Source organism: Canis lupus, chromosome 28 (assembly GCF_011100685.1).
Source record: "Canis lupus familiaris isolate Mischka breed German Shepherd chromosome 28, alternate assembly UU_Cfam_GSD_1.0, whole genome shotgun sequence".
In the NCBI taxonomy this organism is placed as follows: domain Eukaryota; kingdom Metazoa; phylum Chordata; class Mammalia; order Carnivora; family Canidae; genus Canis; species Canis lupus.
This window is the reverse complement of record NC_049249.1, coordinates 31,863,496-31,889,115: the sequence shown is the minus strand read 5'-3', so window position 1 is coordinate 31,889,115 and position 25,620 is coordinate 31,863,496. Positions and strand designations below refer to the sequence as shown.

Sequence of the window (25,620 nt, the reverse complement as noted above, 5' to 3'; positions counted from 1 at the left end):
TCTGCTATCCTGTTGTTCCACACCACCACCATGTACACATAGATACATGAGTGTGTGTGCTTATACACTTACACATATATAACATAATGCATATTTTTTTTAACTTTGTACTTGAAAGTAAGTTGACTATATTGTGTGATTCTTTAAAATACCTCATTCTGGGGATGCCTGGGTGGCTCAGTGGTTGAGCACCTGCCTTTGGCCCAGGGTGTGATCCTGGAGTCCCGGGATCGAGTGCCACATCGGGCTCCCTGCATGGAACCTGCTTCTCTGTCTCTGCCTGTAAATCTGCCTCTCTCTGTCTCTCTTGTGGGTATATAAATAAAATTAAAAAAAAAATTCCTCACTCTGTGCCAGGTGCTTTGGTAAATAAGTTGCATAATTACTCAGGTAATTCTCATAGCAGTCCCAGACACAGGTGTTACCATTTTTACCATTTTATAGATGAGAAGCCTGGGACACAGAGGGTGCAAGGGCCGACGGCTAGTTAATGCTAGAGAATTTGCATACAGATAGACACAGGCTAAAACCATGCCCCACTGTGCTGTGCTGCGCTGCTTCCCTTATAGCACCATTCCAATGTGAGGAACTTGTGTAGGTTTTAAAAACACTGAGTCATCACAGGCCATACAAGTCTGTATCTCAACTCTCCTAAGACATGCATTTTTCCCTCATTTTTATTTTAAAATCTCAGGTGTGTGTCTTACAGGGGGGGCATGGTGATGTAGTTGTCATTATATACTTGTGTGCAAACTTGGTGGTTACTTTGGGTGCTGTGCCTTGACACTGTTTCAGTGGTGGCCACTGGTGTGTGTCTGTGTCTTCCACTTCCCACTTGAAAGGGAAAATTATATTTTGGATTAGCAGCTCCAAGGGGTGGAGGGGCTCCTGCATTTTATTTAATGTTGTAGACTTGCGTGAAGCATAGGCATGCTAAACTTTCACAAGTAAAATATATATCAATATTTCTGAAAAGGCACCTCAGATCTTCTCACTTATGTGAGAACCCTTATGTGTTCTCACTTATGGGGTTGTGAGAATGATAAAGGTGACTGAGTGGAGTAGCTTGTGCAGTTCCAGAGTCACCTTCCTTGAAATGACTATTTCCTGCTTCCTTCTATTTACTGTTCGCCCATTCTATTCTTATTCTTTTCTTTCTTTTTTTTAATTTAAAAATAATTCCTCTTGTGGAAAAGGGAATAAAGGGAGTATTAAAAATAAAAATTGTCTGCAATTCTCTCACCCAGAGCAAATCACTCTTGACATTTTGCTGTATTTCCTTAGGCTTTAGTAAATACAAATGTGGTTCTTTTTCCCTCATGGTTATTAGATGATATATACAATTTTCTTTTCTACCTTTTTCCAACAAGTGTTTTCCTATTCTCCTTAACTCTTTTGTTTACCCCCGATGTTTAAATGACTGCAAATGTTATAATAATGTGCCGTAATTTACTGAGCCACCGTACATTTATTAAGTTCATTCCACTTTTTTGTTATAAATAATGCATGGCAAACATCTTTTTGCATATTTCCTTTTGAAACATTATCCCAGAATTAGTTCTTCTGTACATTCATGCTAACTAAGGAATCCATCTATATTGTGTGTCTATTCATTTGGGATCTTTTCTTCCATGGAGAGTAGAAGAACATCATATATCAGAAGCTGCTTAAAATTAGACTTGTAAACATACACAGGAATATAACAAAGGATACTTTCTGTTTCAGGAAAAATAAGCCAGTTGATTTTTTTAAAAAATTTTTTCTGTTTCTCTCAGACTTTTACATTAAAAATTCACTTGACTTGATTGCCTTTTAGTTCTTTCTATAAATTGATAAAATGTAAATTAATCTCCTCATTCTCACTGTTCCCTGGATCTATTTAGGTATTGTACTACCTTTTAGGAGGCAGAGTACTGATCTCTTGTGGCTCTTTTAATTTCATGTTGAAGTGCTACAGGTGACTTTTGTTCCTTCAGTACTTCCCAGCTTTGGTTTGCAAGTTCTCCAGAGGATTATAAGAAAAATGGAATAACTCAGTGATGTCAGCCCTCTTTGTAACAAGGCAAATAAAAGTTATTTTTTTAAATTTATTTATCTTAAGGGGACAGTCTGGCCAGACAAATGAAGAATACATCAAACAATATAAAAATAGATCATTGTCTTTTGCCATTTTTGTTCTTTTTTTCTTCTTCTTCTTTAGCTTTATTTCCTCTTGAGTACAACAGTGGCTCTGTCCTTGACTGTTCCAGTTTTTCCTTCCAACCCCTAAGTAGGGTCACTGAATCTTCTGCAGATAAACATTTTAGCTATCACCCTCAGCCCATGGAGCCTAAGAACACTGTAACTGTGTGGGTAGGTCAGTGTCATGCCTTGGTTTCAAAGTCCCAGCTGTGGCTGGCTTCACCTTGCCCAGTGCCTTCAGTCTGTTATTTTTGTGTTCATTTTATCCCTTGATGCCTTCCATTTCCTCCATAAAACTTACCCAGTTAAGCCCAAGGCAGTCTCATGTTCATAGCTGGTAGACTACACTTCATGCATGCATGCATGTCTATTTTCATCCCTTTTTTTTTTTTAAGATTTATTTATTTATTTATTCAGAGAGAGTGAAAGAGAGGCAGAGACACAGGCAGAGAGAGAAGCGAGAGAAGCAGGCTCCATGCAGGGAGCCCGACGCGGGACTTGATCCCGGGTCTCCAGGATCACACCCCAGGCCCCAGGCGGCGCTAAACCGCTGCGCCACCGGGGCTGCCCTTTCATCCCTTTTTTTAATGGCAATTTTACTTGTTATTGAAATGATATAATTTAATTAAATATTAAGCAAACTGATGAATTACGTTTTAAAAAGTAGTTACTTTCATTAAACTTATTTTGAATGCTTTAGATAGACTCAAAGATGAATTATAAATAACTACCAAATTAGCCATGAATGAGATACTAAAAGAATTTGGGGTAAAAAAAAAAAAAAAGTACATAAAGATCTGGAAAGATTCTGTACTTCCTAGATATCTAAGTTCTTACTGTATTTTAAAAAAAATTTTTTAAAGATTTTATTTATTTATTCCTATAGATAGAGATAGAGGCAGAGACATAGGCAGAGGGAGAAGCAGGCTCCATGCAGAGAGCCCGACGTGGGACTTGATCCAGGGTCTCCAGGATCACACCCTGGGCTGCAGGCAGCACTAAACTGCTGCACCACCGGGCTGCCCTTTTTTAAAAATTTTTAATTATTTATTTTAGAGTGTACACACATGTGAGCAGGGGTGGGAACAGAGAGAGAGGAACAAGCAGACTCCATGCTGAGCCTGACTCTGGACTCAATCTCATGACCCTAAAATCATGACCTGAGCCTAAATCAAGAGTCGGATGTTCAACTAACTGAGCCAGTCGCCCCAATTCTCACTGTATTTTAAAGAACCAGTGACTGAACTTCACAGTGATACATCCCCAAAGAAAGGACTTGGTCCTGAATCAAAGAATGAATGACATATGCAGTAAAACGTTGAAGGTATGCGTATTTGTATGCATTTTCTCACACACTGTAAAGGCATTTTTAGTTCATTCACCACTAGTGCTGTTTACTTTGGATAAGGTGGATTTTGCTACAAATTATTCTATAATATTTATAATTGATGATACTCAAGCAAATTGTAATTAAATAGGTTTAACCAGTAAGTATTGCCATAGAGTTCACAGGCCTTCAATCTTGTTGTGTAAGACTGGAGAGTAGTTGGATATGGCTTTGTCTGTATACTTTCATAGTTGCCGTGTAAGAGTTAAATCAAAACCAGAGTAATTTACCTCACTCTTCTAGCCCTCCTAGATCCTGGGAGTCTTGCTGTTAAACCCAGCCTATCTATGTGTGTCTGTTACTTGAGTCAGATCCTGCTGTGCTACTTGCTTGGGTTGCCTTTAGTTTCTGGAACTCTCTTGAACTGATGTGCTCAGGTTAATCTCTGTAGTTTCCATATCTGGCCATCCATAGTCTGGACTCTTTGTCACGGGTGAAACCTTGGTTCTGACAGCACCTTTAGAAAGTCACTATTTGGGGTGTCTGGGTGGCTTAGTCGGTGAAGTGTCTGCCTTCAGCTCAAAAGTCACAGGATGGAGTCCCACATCTGGCTCCCTGCTTGGCGGGGCATCTGCTTCTCCCGCCACCGCTTCCCTGCTCATATTCATTCTCATTGTCTCTCTCCCCTGCCCCCCAATAAAATCTTTTTTAAAGAAATCACTATTTTATATGTTTAATTTTGGAAAGATGGAAATGTTCTCTCTTTCATAAACCCGTATCCTTCACTATAATTTTCACTAGAATGCTAATGCTATTTCTTTCATATACTGTACCCTTCACTAGGTTTTTTTTAAGATGCCTTTTTATTGAGGCAAACTATACATACAGAAAAGTGCACAAAAGTGTAGCACCCCATGAATATCAAGATAAACACACCCATGGGTCCTCATTGTCTACTGGATATTGAAATTTCTGTCTCTGGTATTTATTTTATAAAGGGCCAGATAGTAAATATTTTATGTTTACAGACCATATGGTCTGCCTTTGTAGCAAAAACAGCCATAGAAAATACATAAACAAATGGGCATGGCTGGCTGTGCTCTAGTAAAACTTTTATTTATGGATATCAAAAGTCGGGTGTCATATAATTTTCATCTGTCATAAAGTATTATTTTTCTTTTGATTTATTTTCAACCATTAAAAATGTAAAAACCATTCTTAGGTTGTGGGCCATATGCAAACAAGCAGCAGACCAGTTTGGACCCATGGACATAATTTACTGACCCCTACTTTACAATATGGCACTAACCTACTTTTATTTTATGGCCCTGCTAATCCAGTCTATACACATCTAAATTAACATCATTATTATCTTCATCATCTAGCACATTCTCCTGCAGTCACAAAACCCAGTCATCAGGACAATTTGCTATGTGAAGTTCAATGATAAAATTACTATGGTGTTTCTAGAATACATATTACCAACTTAGGATACAAATTTTAAAATGGATTCTTAACCTATGTAAATTTAAGCTTATAATATATGAGGTAATAACCATGAGTTACTCCATAGTAGTTTATAGATTAAATCTAGATAATAGTGATTGATTACCTTTGTGTACTTTTTAAAAATTTAGCTTTTCTGATATTTAACAGTTTTAAATGATTCTAAGTTTAAGGGATTATATGGTATAGTTTATTAGTCATGAAATAACCTCTGTTGTGAGTCCTTTTAGGTATTGTTGAAAACCATTTATCATCACCCACATGTAGTATGGCAGAGGAAACAAATACTTAATTAAGCCCCCATTTACAAGATCCACTTTGAATGAAGCACTTGGAAGATCTTGAGTGAGTAGGTCATTCTGCTAGTCTTCATGAGGTAGATGTAGGCTTTGTCTGCAAGGAGATTTTTGACAAACACTTGCATAACTATCCTGCCGGATGAAATGTGACAGTTTCTAGAAGAAAGGGACAGAGAATACTGTGGGACTATACACAGATGCCTGGTAGAGAAAAGTATGTTTTGAGTCTGATTTTGAAAATTCTGAAAAATTTTGAAAATTTCAAAGCCTACCGAAAAGTTGGAATAGTACAGTAAACACCCGTACACCTTCACCTAGAGCCAGCCACAGTTATCATCATCTTGCCACATTTATCTTACTGTATGTATACATATGTCGTTTTCTGTCTATTTTTTCTGCTAAACTATTTTAAAGTTTCAGAGATCATGACATTTCTTCTCAGCACTTCAACATGGGACTTCTAAGAACGAGGATACTCTTGTACTTAACTGTATACCATGGTCATGCTCAAGAAGTTTAATATTCCTACAGTAATACAATCAAATAATATCAAATTTTCTAGTTGTCCTGATACCCTTTATTTTTTCCCCTCAATCAGAGATCTTTTCAAAGATCATACATTTTACTTAATTTTATGGAGGTTTTTTGTTTTTTTGTTTTTTTGGGGTTTTTTTAGATTTTATTTGAGAAAAAGCACAAGCAGAGTAAGGGGTGGAGAGAGAAGCAGTCTCCACTCTTAGCAGGGAATATATGTAGGGCTCGATCCCACGTCCCCGGAATCATGACCTGAACCAAAGCCAGACACTTAACTGAACCACCCAAATGCCCTGGGTTTTTAAAGTATCATTTAATCTAGACCTGTTACTGTTTTTTTTTTTTTCTTTCACATTGACATTTTTGAAGAATTCAGTGTCTCATAATTTGAATTTGTGATTATTCATAATTCAGGTAAAACTTTTTAGTCAGGATACTACCTACTGAAGTGATGCTCTCTCAGTCTCAGGATATCTAGAACTGCTTTTTCCCCTTTGTAGTTCATTGGTAATCTCTGGGGTCATAGAGACTGAATATCCTGTTCCCTCAACCTGTTACCCAGGGATAGAATCTTTTTCTTTTTCACAATGTCTTAGGAACAGTAGGTTTTTTTTTGTTTTGTTTTGTTTTTAAGATTTTATTTATTCATGAGAGACACAGAGAGGCAGAGAACACAGGTAGAGGGAGAAGCAGGCTCCCTGTAGGGAGCCTGATATGGGACTGGATCCCAGGACCCCGGGATCACTCCTGAGCCAAAAGCAGATAGATGGTTAACCACTGAGCCACCAGGTGTCCCATGAAGAGTAGATTTTAAAAACATATTTCAAAATTCCAGTTATTGGCAAATATTTAAAATTTAAGTATTTACACATTTTCTTAATGAAGTACAATTGAAAGTTGGATTATAAATATATTTCCTTACGGAATTTAAACATTCCATTTCATCAAGAGAAAACAGAGTTAAGATCAAGTTTCCAAAGGCAAGGAGCTGAGTTCAAATGTCGGTTTCATTCCTTCTTATATGTACAGACTAAGCTTCAGTGTTTCTATCTGTAGAATGGCATGGTTGTGAGGATTAATAAGGTAGTATGTGTAGTGCAGTTGGAGTATTGCCCAATTCATAGTAACCACTATGATTGGCTCCTTAAGATTTTAAGTACTAGCTATTGTTAGGATTTTAGTAAGAGTAATATTATTTATTTAATAATCATATAGACATAATCTTTATGAAAAATTAGTTACTTCAGATTATAGAAAAAATTAGACATTTAGTTCTTTTACTCAAATTTATATGAAAATAGAGTTTCTCTTTTGTTCCCAGTGCAGTTGATTTATTTTAGTTTTTATACATTTATATATGCATTTCAGTTAAAAGTGGGTATTTTGCTAAAAGTGCTTTGGAAAGCTTACATTTGTCTTGTGTGATGCTTTGCAGTCATCCTGTAAGTACATCAGGCTCAGAGGCTCAAGAGACTGTACTGTTCCCCAAGATTAAAGTTAAATAATTGGATGAAAGCTTAATTTATTTAGTGATAGCTTTACAAATCCACAGCTCAAAAACACATGGTGAAGTTTGAGGATAATAAAAACTCCTTTATTAAACAATCTGTGTGAGGATGAAATGAAGTTATTAGCAAGTGTAAAAGTTATTAACTACTAGGATTATATCAAAAACTCTCAGAGGCCAATTGAAATTGATTCCCACTGGACAAAATATGAACAATTTGAGCATCAGAAAGGATAACTGGAGTGTATTGAAACACATTAAATATCTTTAAACCGGGGAGTTCATAATGATACAGCAGAATCATTGCTAGAGTTTGTGCTGTGTCCCACATTGTATTACTCAGATACTGCATCACCAGGAGCTGACAGTGCACCTGTAGATAGATAGCTTCCAAACATCCTCAGTGCTCCACACTTTTAGGCTCAAAACTATACAGATACCATAATTCAGGCTCTGCCTAACAGTAACTTGTCAAAACTATACTTTCCCACATCTGGAAATTGTAGATTTCAGCTTTAATTTTATTGATACTATTTCCAGAGAGTTCTGACATGGTAAACTGACAAGATAACTATGCTATTTGATTTTACCAAACTGTTATTGATAGAAAGATGATGATTGGCTCCTTAAGATTTTAGAATAATGTATTTTTTGTGTAAAGATGCCATTAAAGAAGAATTTTAATGGTTTAGCCATTGAACACTTTCCCTTTATGTGCATGTATTTTTAAATTGAGTTCTAAATAACACTTTCAGACATGTACAAAAATATGAAAAATTCTTAAATATTTTTTGTGTTTGGTGCATATATGGCTTTGTAATGGGCTAAAAAAAAATGGAACAGAGGCATTAATGGTTACTATGATCCAGAGGAGCTGTATAACTCTGAATTTTATTCTAATGACATGGTTGAGTTTGGACCAATATGATATTTTAGACTGAATGTCTTAGAAGAAGTCAGAATTCTCAAGTTGTTGCTTGAAATTATTTGGTGTTTGTAACAGAAGAAGTTATTCACAATAATTTGTCTGAAATTCTGTGACTGGACTTGATTTGCTCACCCTGTGAAAAACCATTTAAGTTGAAAATCATTGTGTTCATCATACTTCTAGAACTGGTCATTTAGAAAAGGAAGAAATATCTACCAGATATGTTTTGAGTTTGCTGAAGTGTGGGCTGTTACATGAACCTTCCTCCAAGTCCTTCCTTGCAGCGACACAGAATACTGATGACATCCAAGGGGATAGGATGTAAATTCTACCCTGACTCCTACTGCTACAGTTGAGAGGGGAAAGGTTATCCTTAAACTTGAAGCATTTAAGTCATTTGTGATGAATTTTCCATCAGGCAGAAAAAAAGGAATGATTACCAAAGATCACACCCTTGGGATAAATATGAGGTTATAGCTAACTTCTTATTTTCCTCAGGGGTGTAATTAAACAGACTTTTACGATTAAGGTTTTCAGGCATTGAAAAATGTTTACTGGAAAAAAAATTGCTTCAGCTAGAGACATGATCAATCAGATACCGCTTACTGACTTTATTAAAGCTGTGTGTTTGTCATGAACTGCTTTCAGCATCTGTTTGACTCAGGGCATATCAACTTTAAAAGGAAGGTTGAAAAATAAAGACAGTTACATATTTCTAAAGGGTCCAGATCCTAAATGATTCTGATTAGGCATGCTTTCATAAACGAGAACATAGGATGTTGCTGACACTGTAGGTGTTCATGCTTAGGTCTGGTTTTAGCTTGGGAATTTTAACGAATATTAAGATTGAGCTTCTAATCTTGGCTTTACCAGTATTTGGCCTTAAGTCACTTAACTTTTCTGTCCCCCTTCCTTTTTTAAATATTAAAATGAAACTAGATACTAACTAGGGAGGTCTACAGCCCTTCTAGTTTTAAAATTATCTGATTGAGGGTACCTGGGTCACTGAGTCAGTTAAGTGTCTGCCTTTGGCTCAGATCATGATCCCAGGGTCCTGAGATCGAGCCTTGCGTTGGGCTCCCTGCTCAGCAGGGAGTCTGTTCCTCCCTCTCCGTCTGCTGCTCCCTGTTTGTGCGCTCGGTCTCTCTCTCTCTCTCTTTCTTAAATAAATAAAATCTGGGGAAAAAATTATCTGATTGTCTATTTTAAGAAATACAGCTTGACACATTCAGTTTAATTGAATAAATATTCGAATAAGTATTTATTGGGAATTGAGTCCACATAAGGAATTCTACATAGGCACAAGGAATGCAGAGAAGTGATGTCCTCCCAGCCCCCTGGAAACTCCCAAACTGAAACTGAAGAGGGGACTGGGTGTGGGGCGGGGATTGCAGAAGTAAGAGAAGCAGCTTGTAAACAGACAACTCTAAGAGATGATATTGTTCTAGAAAAGACTTCTGCAGAAATGCAGATAACCACTAAAGACATCAACCCTGCACCTCCCAATCTAAAATAAGGGTCCCTATTATACTGCTTGAAGTGCTTTTTCATCATAGCACTTGTCACACTTCGTAATGGTATGTTTCTGTGTGATTATTTTCTTAAAGTCCCCTTCCTTTCTAGACTAGAAGGTCCCTGAGAACTGAAACTGGCGAGTTACTGTTCACCGTGGTGTGCACAGGACCTTAGCAGAGAGTCTGGGAGACGATAGACATTTATTAAGTACCCATTGACTTGCAGGAAAGAGAGTGCAGGGGATGATTCTGCCTGAGAGGGGGAGTCCAAGGAGAGCTTGGGAGAGAAAGAGGCAGCATTTAGGTTCACAGGAAGCATTTAGACCCAAGTGAGTAGTAAGCCTATGCCTGGATGTGAGTGCCCTGGTGTGAGTGTGCCCAGGAAAGAGAGTATAGGCTGACAACACATCTTGTGCCATACACTCAAGGTGCCTGGTCTGTCTAAGCCAGGGAGCAAGAAGTCTAGGATTCTGTGCAGGCTAATAAACATGTGAGCATAGTATGATTATGCAAACATATGTAGGTTCTCCTGTCATTAAAAATATCCAAACTCATTTAAAAGCATTCATGAATTTGTACTGCTTTTTGTCTTACACAGTTTCTCATCAGCCGTTAACTAAAATCACAACAGTATCTTTAAAAGGCCTGTGATTTTTTTTTTTTTGGCCTCTGACTTTTTTTTTTTTTTTAAACTTTAAAAAGGGATTATCTGGGCAGCCCAGGTGGCTCAGTGGTTTAGCGCCACCTTCAGTCCAGGGCGTGATCCTGGAGACCCGGGATCAAGTCCCACGTCGGGCTCCCTGCATGGAGCCTGCTTCTCCCTCTGCCTGTGTCTCTGCCTCTCTCTGTCTCTCATGAATAAATAAATCTTTAAGAAATCTTTAAAAAAAATAAAAAAGGATGATCTGTACTTTACTATAGATATTGGGAGAGCCTGTAAGGGGTTTTATTTATTTATTTATTTATTTATTTATTTATTTTTTTCTGTAAGGGGTTTTAAGCAGAACGATGACACAGTCCATTCTCTGTTGGCAGTAGGAGGATGGATGGATTCAGTGCAGGAGAACTTGGAGTCTGCCAGTTGCTGTGGTCCAGCTGAGGACGGCTCTGCCTCAGGCAGGGGCAGAGCCCATGACTCCCTGCCACTTTGCAAGCAAAAGCCTCAAACCTGACAAAGCAAACACCTAATCTGATTCTTCTTCCTAGTACAGGGAAGGCCAGATTTTTAATACACAGACACGCACACATGCACAAATATTCATGAATATTTGTGAATATCTAATCTTTATCAGAAATTAAACAGCTTTGGGTTTTACATTTTCATTTTCTCTTATTGTCTTTGTCTTTCATTCTCTTTTTTTTTCTTCATCCTTTTCAACTTATGACCCTTCAGTTTGAAATTAAATTTGGACTGTAAGTTGACTCCCTGAATCTTTTCTTCACAAGCCTTCTTTGTATTTTCTAGAAGAAAAAAGATTAACCCAGGGTTTCCAAAATAAAAGCAAAGATTGTGATTAAAACTGAATTGGAATCTTTATTCTCTATTATTTGCTAATAGTAAAATAAATAGCCCAGTCTTAAGGAAGCTTTAACATAAGTCCCGGAGCCTTTGCAAACCCTTGGATTTTAATTAAAGAAACACAGAATACCATCACTTTCTGTTTGTCAGTGGAAAAAATATGTATTTTTAAATTTTCAAAGCTTAGCCTAGCAGCACATGGAGTACATCTGTTGGCTCTCAGAATTTGGGGAACACAAATGGATTCAGATGTTTAGGCCCTTTGTCTTCACTGGTCTCTGCTCACCTCGCCAACTGAGCGTGGCACAATCCAAACACAGTTTCTGAAAACAGAGCAGCTAGAGTTACTTCTCAAGCACTCTCTTGGGGACTGATAAAGTCAATCTCTGTTTATGTAATGAAATCAGGGAGCAAGGGGTCTGCTGTAGTACTTTGTGGATGGGATTGCACTGGTGTTGTCTTTCAGGGAAAAGACTGGATTTAATAAGCCCTTGTTCTTACTTTCTCTGGAGGTACAGCCCACTCTAATGGATTATTTTGAACTATTTTTGTTGATGTAGTTTTAGAGCTTCTCTTTAAGCAATTGGTTTTAGTAAAATCAATAGGTTTATCGTGGAAAAGTTGAGATACTGGTATCAACTTTACCTGATAAAGACTTTTAAATGTCTGGTAAATCTTTCTTCTTTGTTCAGTGCTACTGGGGTTTACTCTGTGTGTATGCGTACGTGTGCGCGCACACACACGTGTGTGTGTGTATTTAAATAATACTGTCTTTTTCGTGTTCTTACATTTTAATTTAACTTGAACTTTTAAAATAAACTGTGCTGGTTTATCCTCTCCTCAAATACTCGCGAAATCCTTCGTATTTTTCAAAATATTTATAAAGTATTCTTGAGAGTGAAATCTCATAAAGATCTTTGCTTCGGGACCAGAGTTCAAAGGAAAGTCCGTTTGGTTTTAATTTGAAAACTGTAAAAACAAAATACCCTCAAAATGGCAGGGTGTGAATTGGTAACTTCAATTTTATTGCAATCTGCCAAGCCCATCCCCAGATGTTTCCAATTAAAAACCAAGAATGCTAACTTGGGTGAATATCATATGAAAGCATTTCTTTACTTTTTTCTGATTTTTTTTCTGAGAAAAATAAGTCTCAAATCCTTTAACTCTAAAGAAATAACTTCTCATTTGCATGTTTAAACTCAATATAAAGACAAATGTAATATTATTCAGAGAGAATTCTTTCTTATATGTCAGATTTGCAAACATTTGCAGTCCTGAATGCACATGAGTTCATATATATCTTCTTATAAAGGCAAAAAAAAAAAAAAAAAAGGCTTTTAAGTGATGTTGGAGCCCTTTAGAAATTAGAATCATTTATTTCTGGGTTCATTATAATCAAAGAATAGACCTTTTAATACTGTACATTTATTTAAAAAGGGGTAGTTAGTGATAAGCTATTATTTTTTACTATACATTCAATAGTAAGTGCTTCTGTAGGGATCTAAGAAGATGTAAAAACATAAAGCAGAATGTAATTTTGAAATTGTCAATTTCATGACATTTCTCCAGATAATACCAAGTTACAGTAGGGTCCATTCATGAACTTCAAAGTTACTTCGAATATATCGTTCTGTATTAAGAAGAAAGATATATGCTGGTAATAAATTTGAATTTATGGAAATGGGCATTTGTTCAGAGAAAAGATGGAGTTAGCCTTTATAACTAACCTAACATTTTGAATGGAAAGCTGAAGAGACATTTATTTTTGAAGTGTCCACAAATCACACACAGGATCACTTACTAATCTGTGGAGCTGAAACGGTTGTTTCCCATTTCATTTCCTATTTGGTGAAATTATGACGGACACGTATTTGGGAGCTTAGGAGGGAGACGGCCATATAAGTCTTGGATCTGTTTGTGCTTTTGGTAAGTGTCTAACTTTTTTTTCCAAACATGGTGCTACTCAGACTGACACGCTACAGAAGAGACCTCTCTCTGGTTGAGAAAGCTGGTTGTCTCATCCTTGTGTTTGACCAGCAGCTTGTGTATAGTCCTCATTCTTCCAAGTATCACAGCCATGTTGCAGCTCTTTCGTGCTTCCCCGGCACTTTGCGCCCGCTCCCCTGCATTTACCCCTGGCTACCATAGTTACTGAAACACGGCTTCCCTTTTCCCCAACAGATTGTGAGTGCGTCACAAGGCTCATTCCATCCTTTCATCTTTGATGATGAGTGAAGTCTGTGCCTTTTGAACCGAGTTGTGATTTTTAAGGTTTTTGGAACTTACTTTGAAAATCCTTTAAAAATATTTTAAAATTTAGGTATAGAAGGAGGATGGGAATCATAAGTTTAGTTCTAAGTTCATTACCAGAACCGTTGAATTAGATCACTAGCATTACGTGATCTTACTGTTTCATTTGCACAATAAAAATGGTGTCTGTTTTCATTACGTTTGTCATTTATTCTGAGATTGAGCTCCTATGACGTGCAGAATCATGAAGACTATGTTCTTTTTTTTTTTTTTTTTTTAAGATTTTATTGAGAGAGGGAGAGCACAGCAGATGGGGGAAAGACAGAGAGAGAGGGAGAAGCAGGACTGCCTGCTGAGTGGGAAGCCTGACATTGGGGCTCAATCCCAGGACCCTGGGATCATGACCTGAGCCAAAGTCAGCTGCTCGGGGCACCCCATGAAGACTATGTTCTTACATGCTGAGAGGGCTGATTGTCCTTGTTCCTTCTCATCACCAAAATGACACTGCTGAACTCTGGGTAGATGAAGAGGCTTTCTCTCAAGTCATGTTTCCTCCTCCTTTTCTAAAAATGAAACTTAGTATGAAAAGCTATGCATTTCTTTAAAAGAAAGTGTGTGCCGATGAAATAAAGAAAGGAATATTTTCAGCTTTGAGAGGGGGAAAAAAACTAAATTGGCATCAATTAGTAGTTTCTAACCTTCTTGAGTATGAGAACTTTTTAATTTCAGTAACTCTTCCAGATCCTGCCATGATAATGTACTTTGAGTTTGAGTCTTCAGTGATAAATCACAGCGTTCCCAAGGTTGGGAACTGTTTCTATACAGTAGAAATGAAGTGGAGCTGCATCATAAATACAAGTTCAGCAAACACTGGTGGATCCGTGCATGCCATGTTAATGTGCAAGAAGACGTATTTAACTGACCTCCACTGTGTTTAGGGAGGGAAGTAGAAGAGGCATGGGCCCGGTGTCCTACATTCATTGTTTGTTCATCCAACAGTTATTTACTGAGCGGATTTTGGGATATGTCAGTAAACAAATCAGACTAAAACTCCTAACTCTTTGTTCTAGCAGTGAGTTTCCTGTAGATGTAATAAATAAGTAAATTAACAAGAGTGTTAGAAAGTGGCAAGTCTTATGGAAGAAAAATAGGGGGGATAGGTGGGGTTCGCTGAGTTGACATTTCAGCAAAAACTTAAAAGTGGTTGACAGTCCCAGGAATATCTGTAGGACCAGAAGAGAAAACAGTCAGAAGCCCTGAGGCGGGAGCAGGCTTGATGTGTTCTGGGAGCAACAGTGTGGCCAGAGTGGAATGACGAAGAGGGAAAAAGTCCTGGAAGACAAGCTAGGAAGGTAACAGGGGCCACGTTCTAGGGCCTTGTAGGCTGTGTTGTGGCTTTGGGTTTTACTCTGCCTCTAATAGGAAGTGTGGCAATGTAAACAAATACTCCTTTTTAAAATGAATTGCCGGTAGATTTAATGGTTGCCAGGGACTTGCAGGGAGAGGGCTTGGGAAGTGACTACTAATGGGTACGGGGCTTTTTTTTTTTTTTTAGAATGATAAAAATATTATGGAATTAGGTAGTCATATTGATTGGGTAACCTTGCAAAATATACATAAACACAATGGAATTGTACACTTTAAAAAGGTGAATCTTAAGATATGTGAATTGCGTCTCAAAAAGTGACCAAAAAAAAGGATTGATTGCCATGGCTTGCTAGAACCTTTTTTTTTTTTTTTTTGCCTCCATCTACTTAATTTTGCTTTTGCCTTCAAAGATCCAGGTTTCTAACTAGTTATACCTTAACTTAAGGGAGAGTCTCTTAGTGTTGTTGGGTGTGTTTTCATTAGAAATAAAGAATGTTAATCTATTTTAAAGTATCCTTGCCAAAATTGTTAATGATTGTGAAATCAGATTTTTCCAGATACTTAACCCTTTTTATATGCTCTTTATATGCCTGTGTCACTTTTATTTGGTAAGAAATGAAAGCAAGATGTTTTTAACCTCTAGTTATCAAAATGGATGTAATTTTTAATTTGAATTTTGATTAGTATGTTTTGCTTAACTAAGCTAGTCTCCTTATAGTTTATTTTGTGATTCTTTTATAGGGTAGAAAATTAGATCAATATGATAATGTTCTTCAAATTATGGTCTAAAGCATGCAAGTGAAAGGAATGCCTGTTCATTCCATTGACCAAAAACCAAAATTGTATGATCTCCTTTTCCAGAAGAAGTAGTTATTTTTAAAGGAAATCGAGCAGGAAATGTATTTAGCTAGTTTTTTTCCCCTACTGTTTTCGATTTAACTTTGGAATTTCCTTGAATTTCAATCTATGACAACCCAGTAAAATTGATGGAAATATTATGACCATATTTTAATTTATTCTCTTTTTTTTTTTTTGGTGGGGGTATAAGTATAATTTAGGTTTTACAAGTAGTCTAAGTAGTTTTCTTTAAACAAAGTGAAATCAGGGAATAAAATCATTAAATTGAATACTGAATACTGCTGAGCATTCTGAGCAACATATTCACCCTTCTTTGACAACTCAAAATGTAGAGGCACTTAGTTGTTGGTTGTTTTTCCTCTTGTTTTCCAGTCCAGAACAGTTCGTAAACAGCTACAGAAGTTACAACAGCTGGTGAAGCCGTAGCTCCCAGAGGTTGCTGAACTTATTTCCCTTTAAGGACTTTGAATGGAGTGGTTATCCCTTCCCAGAAACACATAATTAATAGTAAGGAATAGGCATTCCATCTTCTAATTTTAGGCTTTTTAGAAGATCGATTTTACCTTTCCCAGGCTTCTTAATTTTGAACTGTATCATCCTCCCCCGGGGCTTCCCCTCTTGAAATAGGTGCCTTTGCTTGGTAACATTTCATGAGGTGCTGTCCTTGGCCGGAGGGGGGTGGGGTTTGAGATGGTGCATGGAGTCTGAAGCTTATCTTCTAAAATTATAGATCCAGTTGCAAGAACGCTCAAAAAATTTGTAAGATAAGCCCTGTCAGACCAATTACATTTTCAAAATTTTGAGTACTTGAGAAATCTATGGTAACTCTGATTTCTTCTTATTTACAAAGAGTCAGCACCCTAGGAAAGAATTAATCTGCTTTTACCTCATTGTTCCAGTATGAATGAATGTACTTAGAGGTTGATTAAATATTTTTTCTTCTGACTACGGGGAAAGTATGTCCAAATCCTTAAGTAATTACATTCTTAGCACAGCCATTTCTCATTTTCTTACATTGGCTGCAAAGGCAGGGTAGATTTCAAGCCCCTGCGTTTTTCATTTGTCTGGTGGCGACTTTAAATTGAGCCTTAAGCACTTTGGTCTCCTAACGCTCAACCAGCTAATGTTAGAAATGTAAGAAAGCATAACATTTCAGAGTGGTTTATTTCATGAAACTTTTTGTATTCTTTGGTGGCCTGAGAGAATATTTGATAGGAAACACTGAGATAAGCCTATACTTGGGAGAAAAATAATGTTTTAATCTAATCTTAAGAACTTGATTTCGGATGATGAGCATAAGTTAAAAGTGTATACATTTGTGACTTTTCAGTGAGATAAATGAAGTATTTAAATAGTTACAAAGGGACACCTGGGTGGCTTAGTGGTTGAGCGGCTGCCTTTTGCTCTGGTCATTATCCTAGGATCTAGTCCCACATCAGGCTCCCCACAGGGAGCCTACTTCTCGCTCTGCCTACGTCTCTGCCTCTCTCTCTGTGTCTCTCATGAATAAATAAATAAAATCTGAAAAAATACAGAGTTAAAAAGAGGGGTGCCTGGGTGGCTCAGTCAGTCAAGCATCTGCCTTCAGCTCAGGTCATGAGGATTAAGCCCTGTATCAGGCTTCCTGCTTGGTGGGGGGCCTGCTTCTCCCTCTCCCTCTGCCCCCCTACTCATGCTTGCTCTGTTTCTAATGTTTTCTCTCTCTCTTTCAAATAAATAAATAATCTTTAAAAAATAGTTTAAAAGAAAATCTCTGACCCACTGTTATGAACAAGTATTGCCTGAAAAGAATATTGTGAAAATTTAGGAACTTTGAACTACTGTACACAGTTATACTTTCTTCTTCTTCTTCTTCTTTTTTTTTTTTTTTTTAAGAGAGAGGGGTTGAGGTGGGAGGGGAGAGGGAAAAAGAGTCTCAAACAGACTCCATGCTTAGTGAGTGAGCCCAACTCGGGGCTTGATGTTATGACCCTGAGATCATGATCTGAGCTGAAATCAGGAGTCAGACACTTAACCAACTGAGCTATGCTATGTTCACTTCATCTTTGTCCAGGTCCGTCACTGCCAGTAGATCATGAGTTATCTAGAGGCATGCATTTTTTTTTTTTTTAGACTTTAGTTATTCATTCCTGAGAGACACAGAAAGAAAGGTAGAGACATAGGCAGAGGGAGAAGCAGGCTCCCTCTGGGGAGCCTGAAGCGGAACCCAATCCCAGGACCCCGGGATCATGACGTGAGCTGAAGGCAGACGTTCAACCGCTGAGCCACCCAGGTGCCCCTAGAGGCATGCGTTTATTTGTTCGTCATTTTATTCCTAGCATCTAGTGTCTGTTGCATAGTGAGGATTCGTTTCCTGTTCAGTGACTGAATATTTTTGAATGTCAGCGTCATTGCTAAATTCAGGCACTGGGTTCAGGTGTCTGTGGATGAATCTGCCTATCTGCATGGAATCTGTTTAATCCTTTAAAGACTTCTAAGGTGGGACATCTGCGCCTGCTCCTTCTGCCTGTCTCTGCTCCCCACCCCCTCCGTTTCTCATAAATACATAAATAAAATCTTAAAAAAAAAAAAAAAAGACTTCTAAGGTGATGCTTGACTGCCTTCCCCCACCTTGCCCCCAAGTATTTGATCTGTGCATTTTAGCCAGTCATCATTCAGTTCTCCCTTAAATTAGAAAATGGTATCATCTGTATGTTTTGGGTTGCTTCTAACCTAAGATGATACATATATATTCTTTTTACTAACATTCTTGGGATTCTCTGCTTTTATGTCTTGCCATCACAATAGACAGAATACACCGTAACATTTTTATTAGTTTCCTTGTTCATAATGATAATATTTTTGTACTGAGTACAGAATTTTATTTTATTTTTAAGATTTTATTTAAGTAATGTCTACACCCATCATGAGGCTCAAACTCATGATCCTGAGATTGAGTTGCATCCTAAGTCAGCCAGATGCCCCCTAAGTACAGAATTATAGAAAAATTAAGCAGAAAGAGCCAGAAGATTCTGCAAATGAAGAGCAGTGATAGAGGGATGGTTAGATCTACTAGAAATTAAATATAATATCAAGCTTTAATAGTTAAAACTGTGTGGCACTGACACGTGAATAGATCAGTATATCAAAATAAATAGAAAGTGCTGAAAGAGATCTAAATGTGTATGGAAATTTAGTAAGTTATCAAAAAGACATTTAAATCAGTGGGGGAAAAACGATGGTTCTAAAATGATATGAGGCCACTTGGTAACATCTGAAAGAAATTAGGTTAGATCCTTTTCTTATACCTTACACCAAAATAAATTCCAGATGGAGCATAAATGTAAATGTAAAATTATGAAACCATAAAAGTACTAGAAAAAACATGTAAATGTTTTTATAATATTTGGGTGATAGTGACTTTTAAAAATTATATTGCAAAACTCAGACACCATTTTAAACAGTGATGAATTTGACCACTTATCAGATTTCTACATGGTGAAAGAAAATGGCATACAGAGTCAAAAGACCCATAAACTAGGAAGTACAACATATTTTGCAAACTAAGAGTGAATTTACTTACTATATAAAGAGTTTTTCAAATAATAAAACCAGAAATCTAACAACAGAGTGGGCCAACATTATGGAAAAGGAAATACAAATTGCTTTAAACGTATGGAAAGCTTTGTGATGCAAATAAAAACGACAATGAAATGCCATTTCTCAGATTGGCAGAGATTGAAAGTTTCAATTGTATACTGTGTTAGTAAGGATGTGGGGAAACGAACACTTCTGTCCATATGTTGCTAATGGAAATGTAAAATGGCACAACTTCTATGGAAAATAGTTTTATGCTATAAAATGTAAAAACCCTGACATGCATCAATTCCAATTCAAGGAATTTATCCTAGACATACCCACAAATGATACATGTCCAAGAATATTTATATTTTCCCAAATGGTTATACCATTTTAAACCTGCAGTATCCATGTTCTGCATAATCCAAATCCTTGCCAAAACTTGTTATTCAGTCTTTTTAATGTTAGCCATTCTAGTAGGTGTGCAGTGATATGTTACTGCTTCAATTTGCATTTCTGGTAACTGATGTTGAATATATTTTCAGGTGCTTATTAGGCACTTATGTATATTCATCTATATTTGGTGCCTTTTTTAAAAAAATGAATTTTTTATTGAGCTAAGTTTTTTTATGTGTTTTGGACACAGATCTTTTTTCCAGTATATGTTTTGTTAATATTTCCTATTAGTCTTGGCTTGCCCATTTATTTTCTTAAAATTTTTTTGAAAAACAGTATATAATTTTCATGAAGCCCAGTTCATCGTAGTTTGTTGTGTTTTGTTGTTGTTGTTGTTGTTATGGTTAATGCTTTTTTGTAATGGCTAACACTGAGAAATCTTTGTATACTCCAAGGTGAAGAAAACGTACTCCTTTTTTTCCTCTGTAAAAGTTTTATATCTTTACCTTTTATACTACTAAGCTTTCTTCCCCTCATCAGATTTTTAAAATGGTCTATAATCCAAAATGAAAATAAAGAAGATTTAAATGCGTTGCTTTACCTATTTGTCTTTTAAGATTTTATTTATTTATTCATAAGAGACAGAAAGAGGCAGAGATATAGGCAGAAGGAGAACCAGGCTCCCTGCGGAGAGCGCAATTCAGGACTCCATCTCAGGGACCCGGGATCACACCCTGAACCAAAGGCAGATGCTCAACCATTGAGCCACCCAGGCGTCCCTAAACGCATTGCTTTAGATTGTTTTTCAGATTTGTCAATATGGTCAGCATCGCATCAAGCTGCTGCTTTCTTTCCACCAAGAAAACAGTTTCTGAATTAATGGAGAGAATGATGTTGCATTTGATAAGATAGACCTCACTGAATACCAGGCTTCACTGCACCTACTAATTGTGAATCCATCTTTAACAAGTCCTGTGTTAGGTCCAATTTTCATGTTTGGTGAGTACATGGACTGCCTGGAGCTGCCCCTTACTGGTGGCCTTTCCAGCTCCAGGGCCATGAGGCGGCAGCAATGCCGTGAACAGTCTGGGAAGGTCAAGGTCAGGCACCTGAGTTCTAGTCTCCCTCCTGTCATGCTTTCTCCCTTAGCCAGTAAGCATTCCCATCTCATCTCGAATATAGCCTGAAACATGAATTTTGAGGCCTCATAGAATCTGTCGCAACCGCCTTTCCATTTCTGCAGTACCCCGCTACTTCCTGTTCCTCAGGGTGATCTTATACCAGGCCCCACTCTGCGTCCTCATTTATCCTGTTCCCTTCCTCTAGAGTGTTCTCATTCCTTTTCATCCTGCCCTAGACTTAACTCCAGTCATCTGTTAAATCCCCAATAAAACTCCACATCCCCCTTGACCTCTCTCCCAGCCTCTCCCGCAGGAGCTGGTTTGCACACACTTTCCTCATGTACACTCTTCCCCCATTTGCTTGCGGACTTCTGGATGCTTCGAGTGCTGGGAGGGTGTGGTGTTCCTTGTATATCTGAGTGAGGCTTCCTATAGTGACCTGCATATAGCAGGCAGTTTACAGAGTGCCTGTCTGATGTAAAGGTATGTAACAGTGTTGGGTCTGTGGCAGCAATATTCTTTGTAAAGGGTTTTTGCACTAGATTGTGTTTTTCAAACTCTGAGGCTGTGACCCACTTGCCGTTTGTAAAAGCAGTATTTATGGTTCAATTGCATCATATAAAAAAAAATGAAATGGAGTAGGTTAGGAAGTAAAAGATTACTTAACACGGGTAAACATTTTATAGTAAAAAGTTGTTTCTACTTCTATATTTGCGGTAATGTTTATTACTAGGTTATGATGTAAAGTGTATTTCTTACTGTGCATTGTGCTAGACAGAATTGGAAAACACCATACTGGATTTTAACCTCCATCATAAATTTTGAAAGTCAGAATTTTAGAGAAGAGATACTTAAAATTTTAATTAACTTTGATACTTCTGAAATTTTTCACTAAATGATTTCACTTAATTTGTGCCATCTCCTGTTGATTATATAGGCAAAGGATTTTTTTCTTTAGTAGCTAGTGTATAGTCTTTGTTTTATATTTGGGGTATATAATTGGATTATAAATTATAAATAATTTTTGCTAAAATGGCATTTTTGAAGAAACTTGAGAGTGTTATTATCTTAGAGGTTTGCCTATAATTTCTGTAATGTTTTTTTAAACTTTATTTACATTTACCAGTTTAGATTGTTTGTGGAAGTGTCTTGACCAAACAGTACTTTTTAATACATTAGCATGGAATGATTATTATCAACTGAGTCTACAAATGAAAACATCCTAAAATTCCATTTTGGAAAAGAAGTTTGCGCCTGATGTAAATTGTAATGCTGTCATATGTGAAAAGACATTTCACTTTGATTTCAAAACTGGGTATTCTCTGCAATCAGCTCAGCAAGGATTGTATATTAAGTATTTTTTCCAAAAAAAGTAGAAACTCGAATCTTCCAGATAGTGATGCATCGCAAATAGTGATGCATTACTGTTAGTTTTTGAATCAAATGTGCATCTTGAGATGGGAAAGCAGTTCCTAGAGTTGCTTAGTGTTTACAGGAAAGCTGTTTCTGGTTGACTTTGTTTAAATTGGTCATTAAAATCTCTCCTAGAACTCTGGAGCCTTGTAACCAGGAGGTTACTATGTTTTTAATGTCTCTCTTTTTTTTCCTTCACTTCTCTTTAGGGTCAGTATAGACCTTCTGATTTGTTGTGTCCTGAGACGTATGTTTGGGTGCCCATTGAGCAGTGCCTGTCTTCACTTGAGAACTCAAAGTACTGCCGTTTCAACCAGGACCCAGAAGCAGGTATGTTCAGAGCAGAGCTCTGCTGGGAATCATTGACAATGTTTTTGGGTTCCATGTGTGTGGCTTTGGCTCTTCATAAGGTCCAGGTGGTTCTTTATTTATTGTAGAATATGCATGAGTGTGTGCATGTGTGGTGCGTGTATGCATAAGACAGGGAGATACCAAGTGTGCATGCACTTGGTATCACCCTCACTTTTGGAAATAAATGCAGAAACCTCATGTGCTTCTGCTCCTTACTTACCCATCTTCTTCTGTTATTAGTTGTTAAATGCTTTGAGGGCTGATAACCACTTTCCATTTCTCTTGTTCCCAATGCATAAGAATTGTTCACTAGATGGTTTAGTTGAAGTAAAGAAGATAGAAATACTGACCACTTGGGCTGAATAAAGTTGTGGAATGGCTTCCTGAGGGCCAATAGGTTGGAAAGGGTTTTGTGACAATACTTTCTTATTCTTTTGTGTGTGTGTGTGTGTGTGTGTGTGTGTGTGTGTGTGTGTGAGAGAGAGAGAGAGAGAGAGAGAGAGAGAGAATACTTTCTTGACTTTCTTCTTACATTTCTGGTGCTTCTCCTTCTCTGTCCCTCCTTCCCCCTCCTGTGCAGTCCAGGCCCAGCCATATTTGATCTCCATATTCCCCATATGGATACTCTGTGCACTAGTAGTAGGCACAGACTAAAAGTATAGCCACAGGCCCAGACTTCCTGTATTTGCATCCTGGCTCCATCATCAGTCTGTAAATTTTGTGCCCTTAGGCAGTTTCATCATCTTCCTGGACTCAGATTCCTGACCTTCAAAATTAAGATAATAATAGAATGTACCTTATTGAGCTGTAATGAGGATCAAAAGAAGATAAACATACTGAGAATAGCCCCGTATTATTGCTGAGTTGGTGGTTACTAGGCAGATTAGCATGCTGTGTCTCGTACACTGTGCCACAGACTTTTGTCTGCATCTGCCTTTATTTGATCTGATTCCTGTCTCCAAAAAAATGTGCAATTCTATTCACCTCCCTTTTGTCTAGATCCCCCTCAGTTTATAGCAGTCCGCCTCCACAGCCCTCCCTGCATTCCACTGTGGCTTTGTTCATCACGTGTGAGTTGTGATACTCTTGTGATGGATTGCATCAAGTTCCTGTGCGTGGTTTTCTTCAGACTGAAGTTCCCGGGTGTTCCCCTGTGTGCTTCACTGGGTTCTGAGTCCTCCCAGCCCACCAGAGGAGATGCCTGATGCACAATTAGAAATAAAATATTTTTTATCTAGTCATCTGTGGTCTCATCTTGAAAAGAAATCAGAAAAGAGAAGTGAAAAGGCCAGGAGAGGGGAAGAGAATAAATGGAAAAATCAAATAGGACAAAAGGGACAAGAAAAGAAATGCAGTAATTTCTTCTGTTCTAGGATGTACATTTTTTTCCTCCACAAATCAGGTTTTTTTTTTCTTTCATGTTACATTGTATTTTGATACATCCTTGAAAAGCTGTTATGAATCAAGAGTGGACACTTCTCATACATGACGATAGTTTAGAATCTGATGAAGATGTGGCCCTAGGGACCCACTTGACTCATATGCCAGGCTCCCCAAGATCACCCCCAGGTTTCCTAGATATTTAGGTTCATTGAACAACTATGGCTTTATAGTTCTTGCACCTTCAATTGTTAATTAGAATTTCATTATTTATAAGTAAAATTACACCTGACTGATCAAGATCAAACAGATATGTTGCTTAAATAAAACAGACATTGAATTTGTCAATTAGTATTTGAGTCAGGCTCAAAGCAAAAAGCAATATTAAGTAGTTTGGAGAAAAACACATACTTTAATCCACTGTCCCCTCATAAATTTTTTTTTTCCCTTTTTGCAAATTTTCTCAAGGGCAGCTCAGAACCATTCCCTTATGGTGAAAACTTTTAACCATCTTCACTGCATTATTTCATATTCACATACAAAAATGTCTAAGTTCCTTCCAACTAAATAATATGATTGTGAATTGGTTTCTGACTCCCAAACTTAAGACACAGTTTCACCTTCTTCCTTTTCTTTCCTTTTTGATCTATTTTAAAGGTTTCTTCTTTTGTATAATACCTGGAAATTTAGGCTGTCACAAGCTCTCTCTCCCTGTTTTATAAAGTTGAAAAGATAACTGAATAATTTCCATGTATTGAAGGGACATTCGAGTAAAGATTAATTCATGTTAATAGGTTCTAAATTCATTTCCAAAGTAAGCACAAATGAGCATTTCATGGCAAAACTTGAAGTCTCATGTTAGCAGTATGACACTGTTGAGTGAAGAGTACATAGCAAGTTCTCCTTCTGTAATCTATTAAATTACATTTCTTATGGCACAAGCTTTAGCTCTTAATATGCATTGTTTAGAATTCATTGACAAAAGTCAGAGGAGTAAATTCCAAGAGTAGTGCTTCAAAGAAAAGGAAGATACTTTTCCACATGCTGAATCTTTGGAAATTTCAAGGGAACACCATACAGTTTTATCAGTATTGAATATCACAGTCCAGACACTATTTGAAATCAGACTTCTATCCTGTGGTTTTAGGAAATTAAAATGCAGTTACATGCTGGAATGTATTGAGCATGCTGTGAAACATTGTCATTTGAGATTTAAATGGCAATCGTGAGAAACTACTCTCTTCTCTTGGGCCAGTTTTACTTTTACGTGACCCAAACTCTGACTCACACAAAATACAGAGCTTAATATGGACACCATGGTTAGTCGGCATGGTGCTTTTTTTTTTTCCTCCACTAAATCGTGTTTCTCCTCCCAGCTGTTCAGTAGTTAAATTTCTCTGGAGAAGGCACAGCTGATCACCCCAGGTCTCTGTAAAACAGAACTTGGCTACAAGGTGCATCAGGGCCACTTGTAAGGGAAATCACATTTCCCTCTATTCTGTATTGGTGTAAGCTTCTGGAAATCCTATTCCCCCCTGCCCTCGACCTCCCACTCCTCCACATCCCACATTTTGGAGGTTTGGGTTATATGGTTATTTGCTTAACGAGGA

General features: G+C 37.4%; 1 protein-coding gene across 8 annotated transcripts in view; it reads left to right on the top strand.

Annotated features, from left to right (window-relative positions):
* Positions 1 to 25,620, top strand: part of ATE1 (arginyltransferase 1) — a 162,220-nt gene that overhangs the window by 95,281 nt on the left and 41,319 nt on the right. For all 8 annotated transcript variants that reach the window (XR_005380709.1, XM_038578981.1, XM_038578980.1 and 5 more), the window contains one exon: positions 22,489 to 22,609. Coding sequence is in view for 7 of the 8 variants with exons in the window: in XM_038578981.1 (XP_038434909.1) it covers positions 22,489 to 22,609 (121 nt within the window). In the remaining variant the exon portion in view is untranslated. The remainder of the gene's footprint in view (positions 1 to 22,488; positions 22,610 to 25,620) is intronic.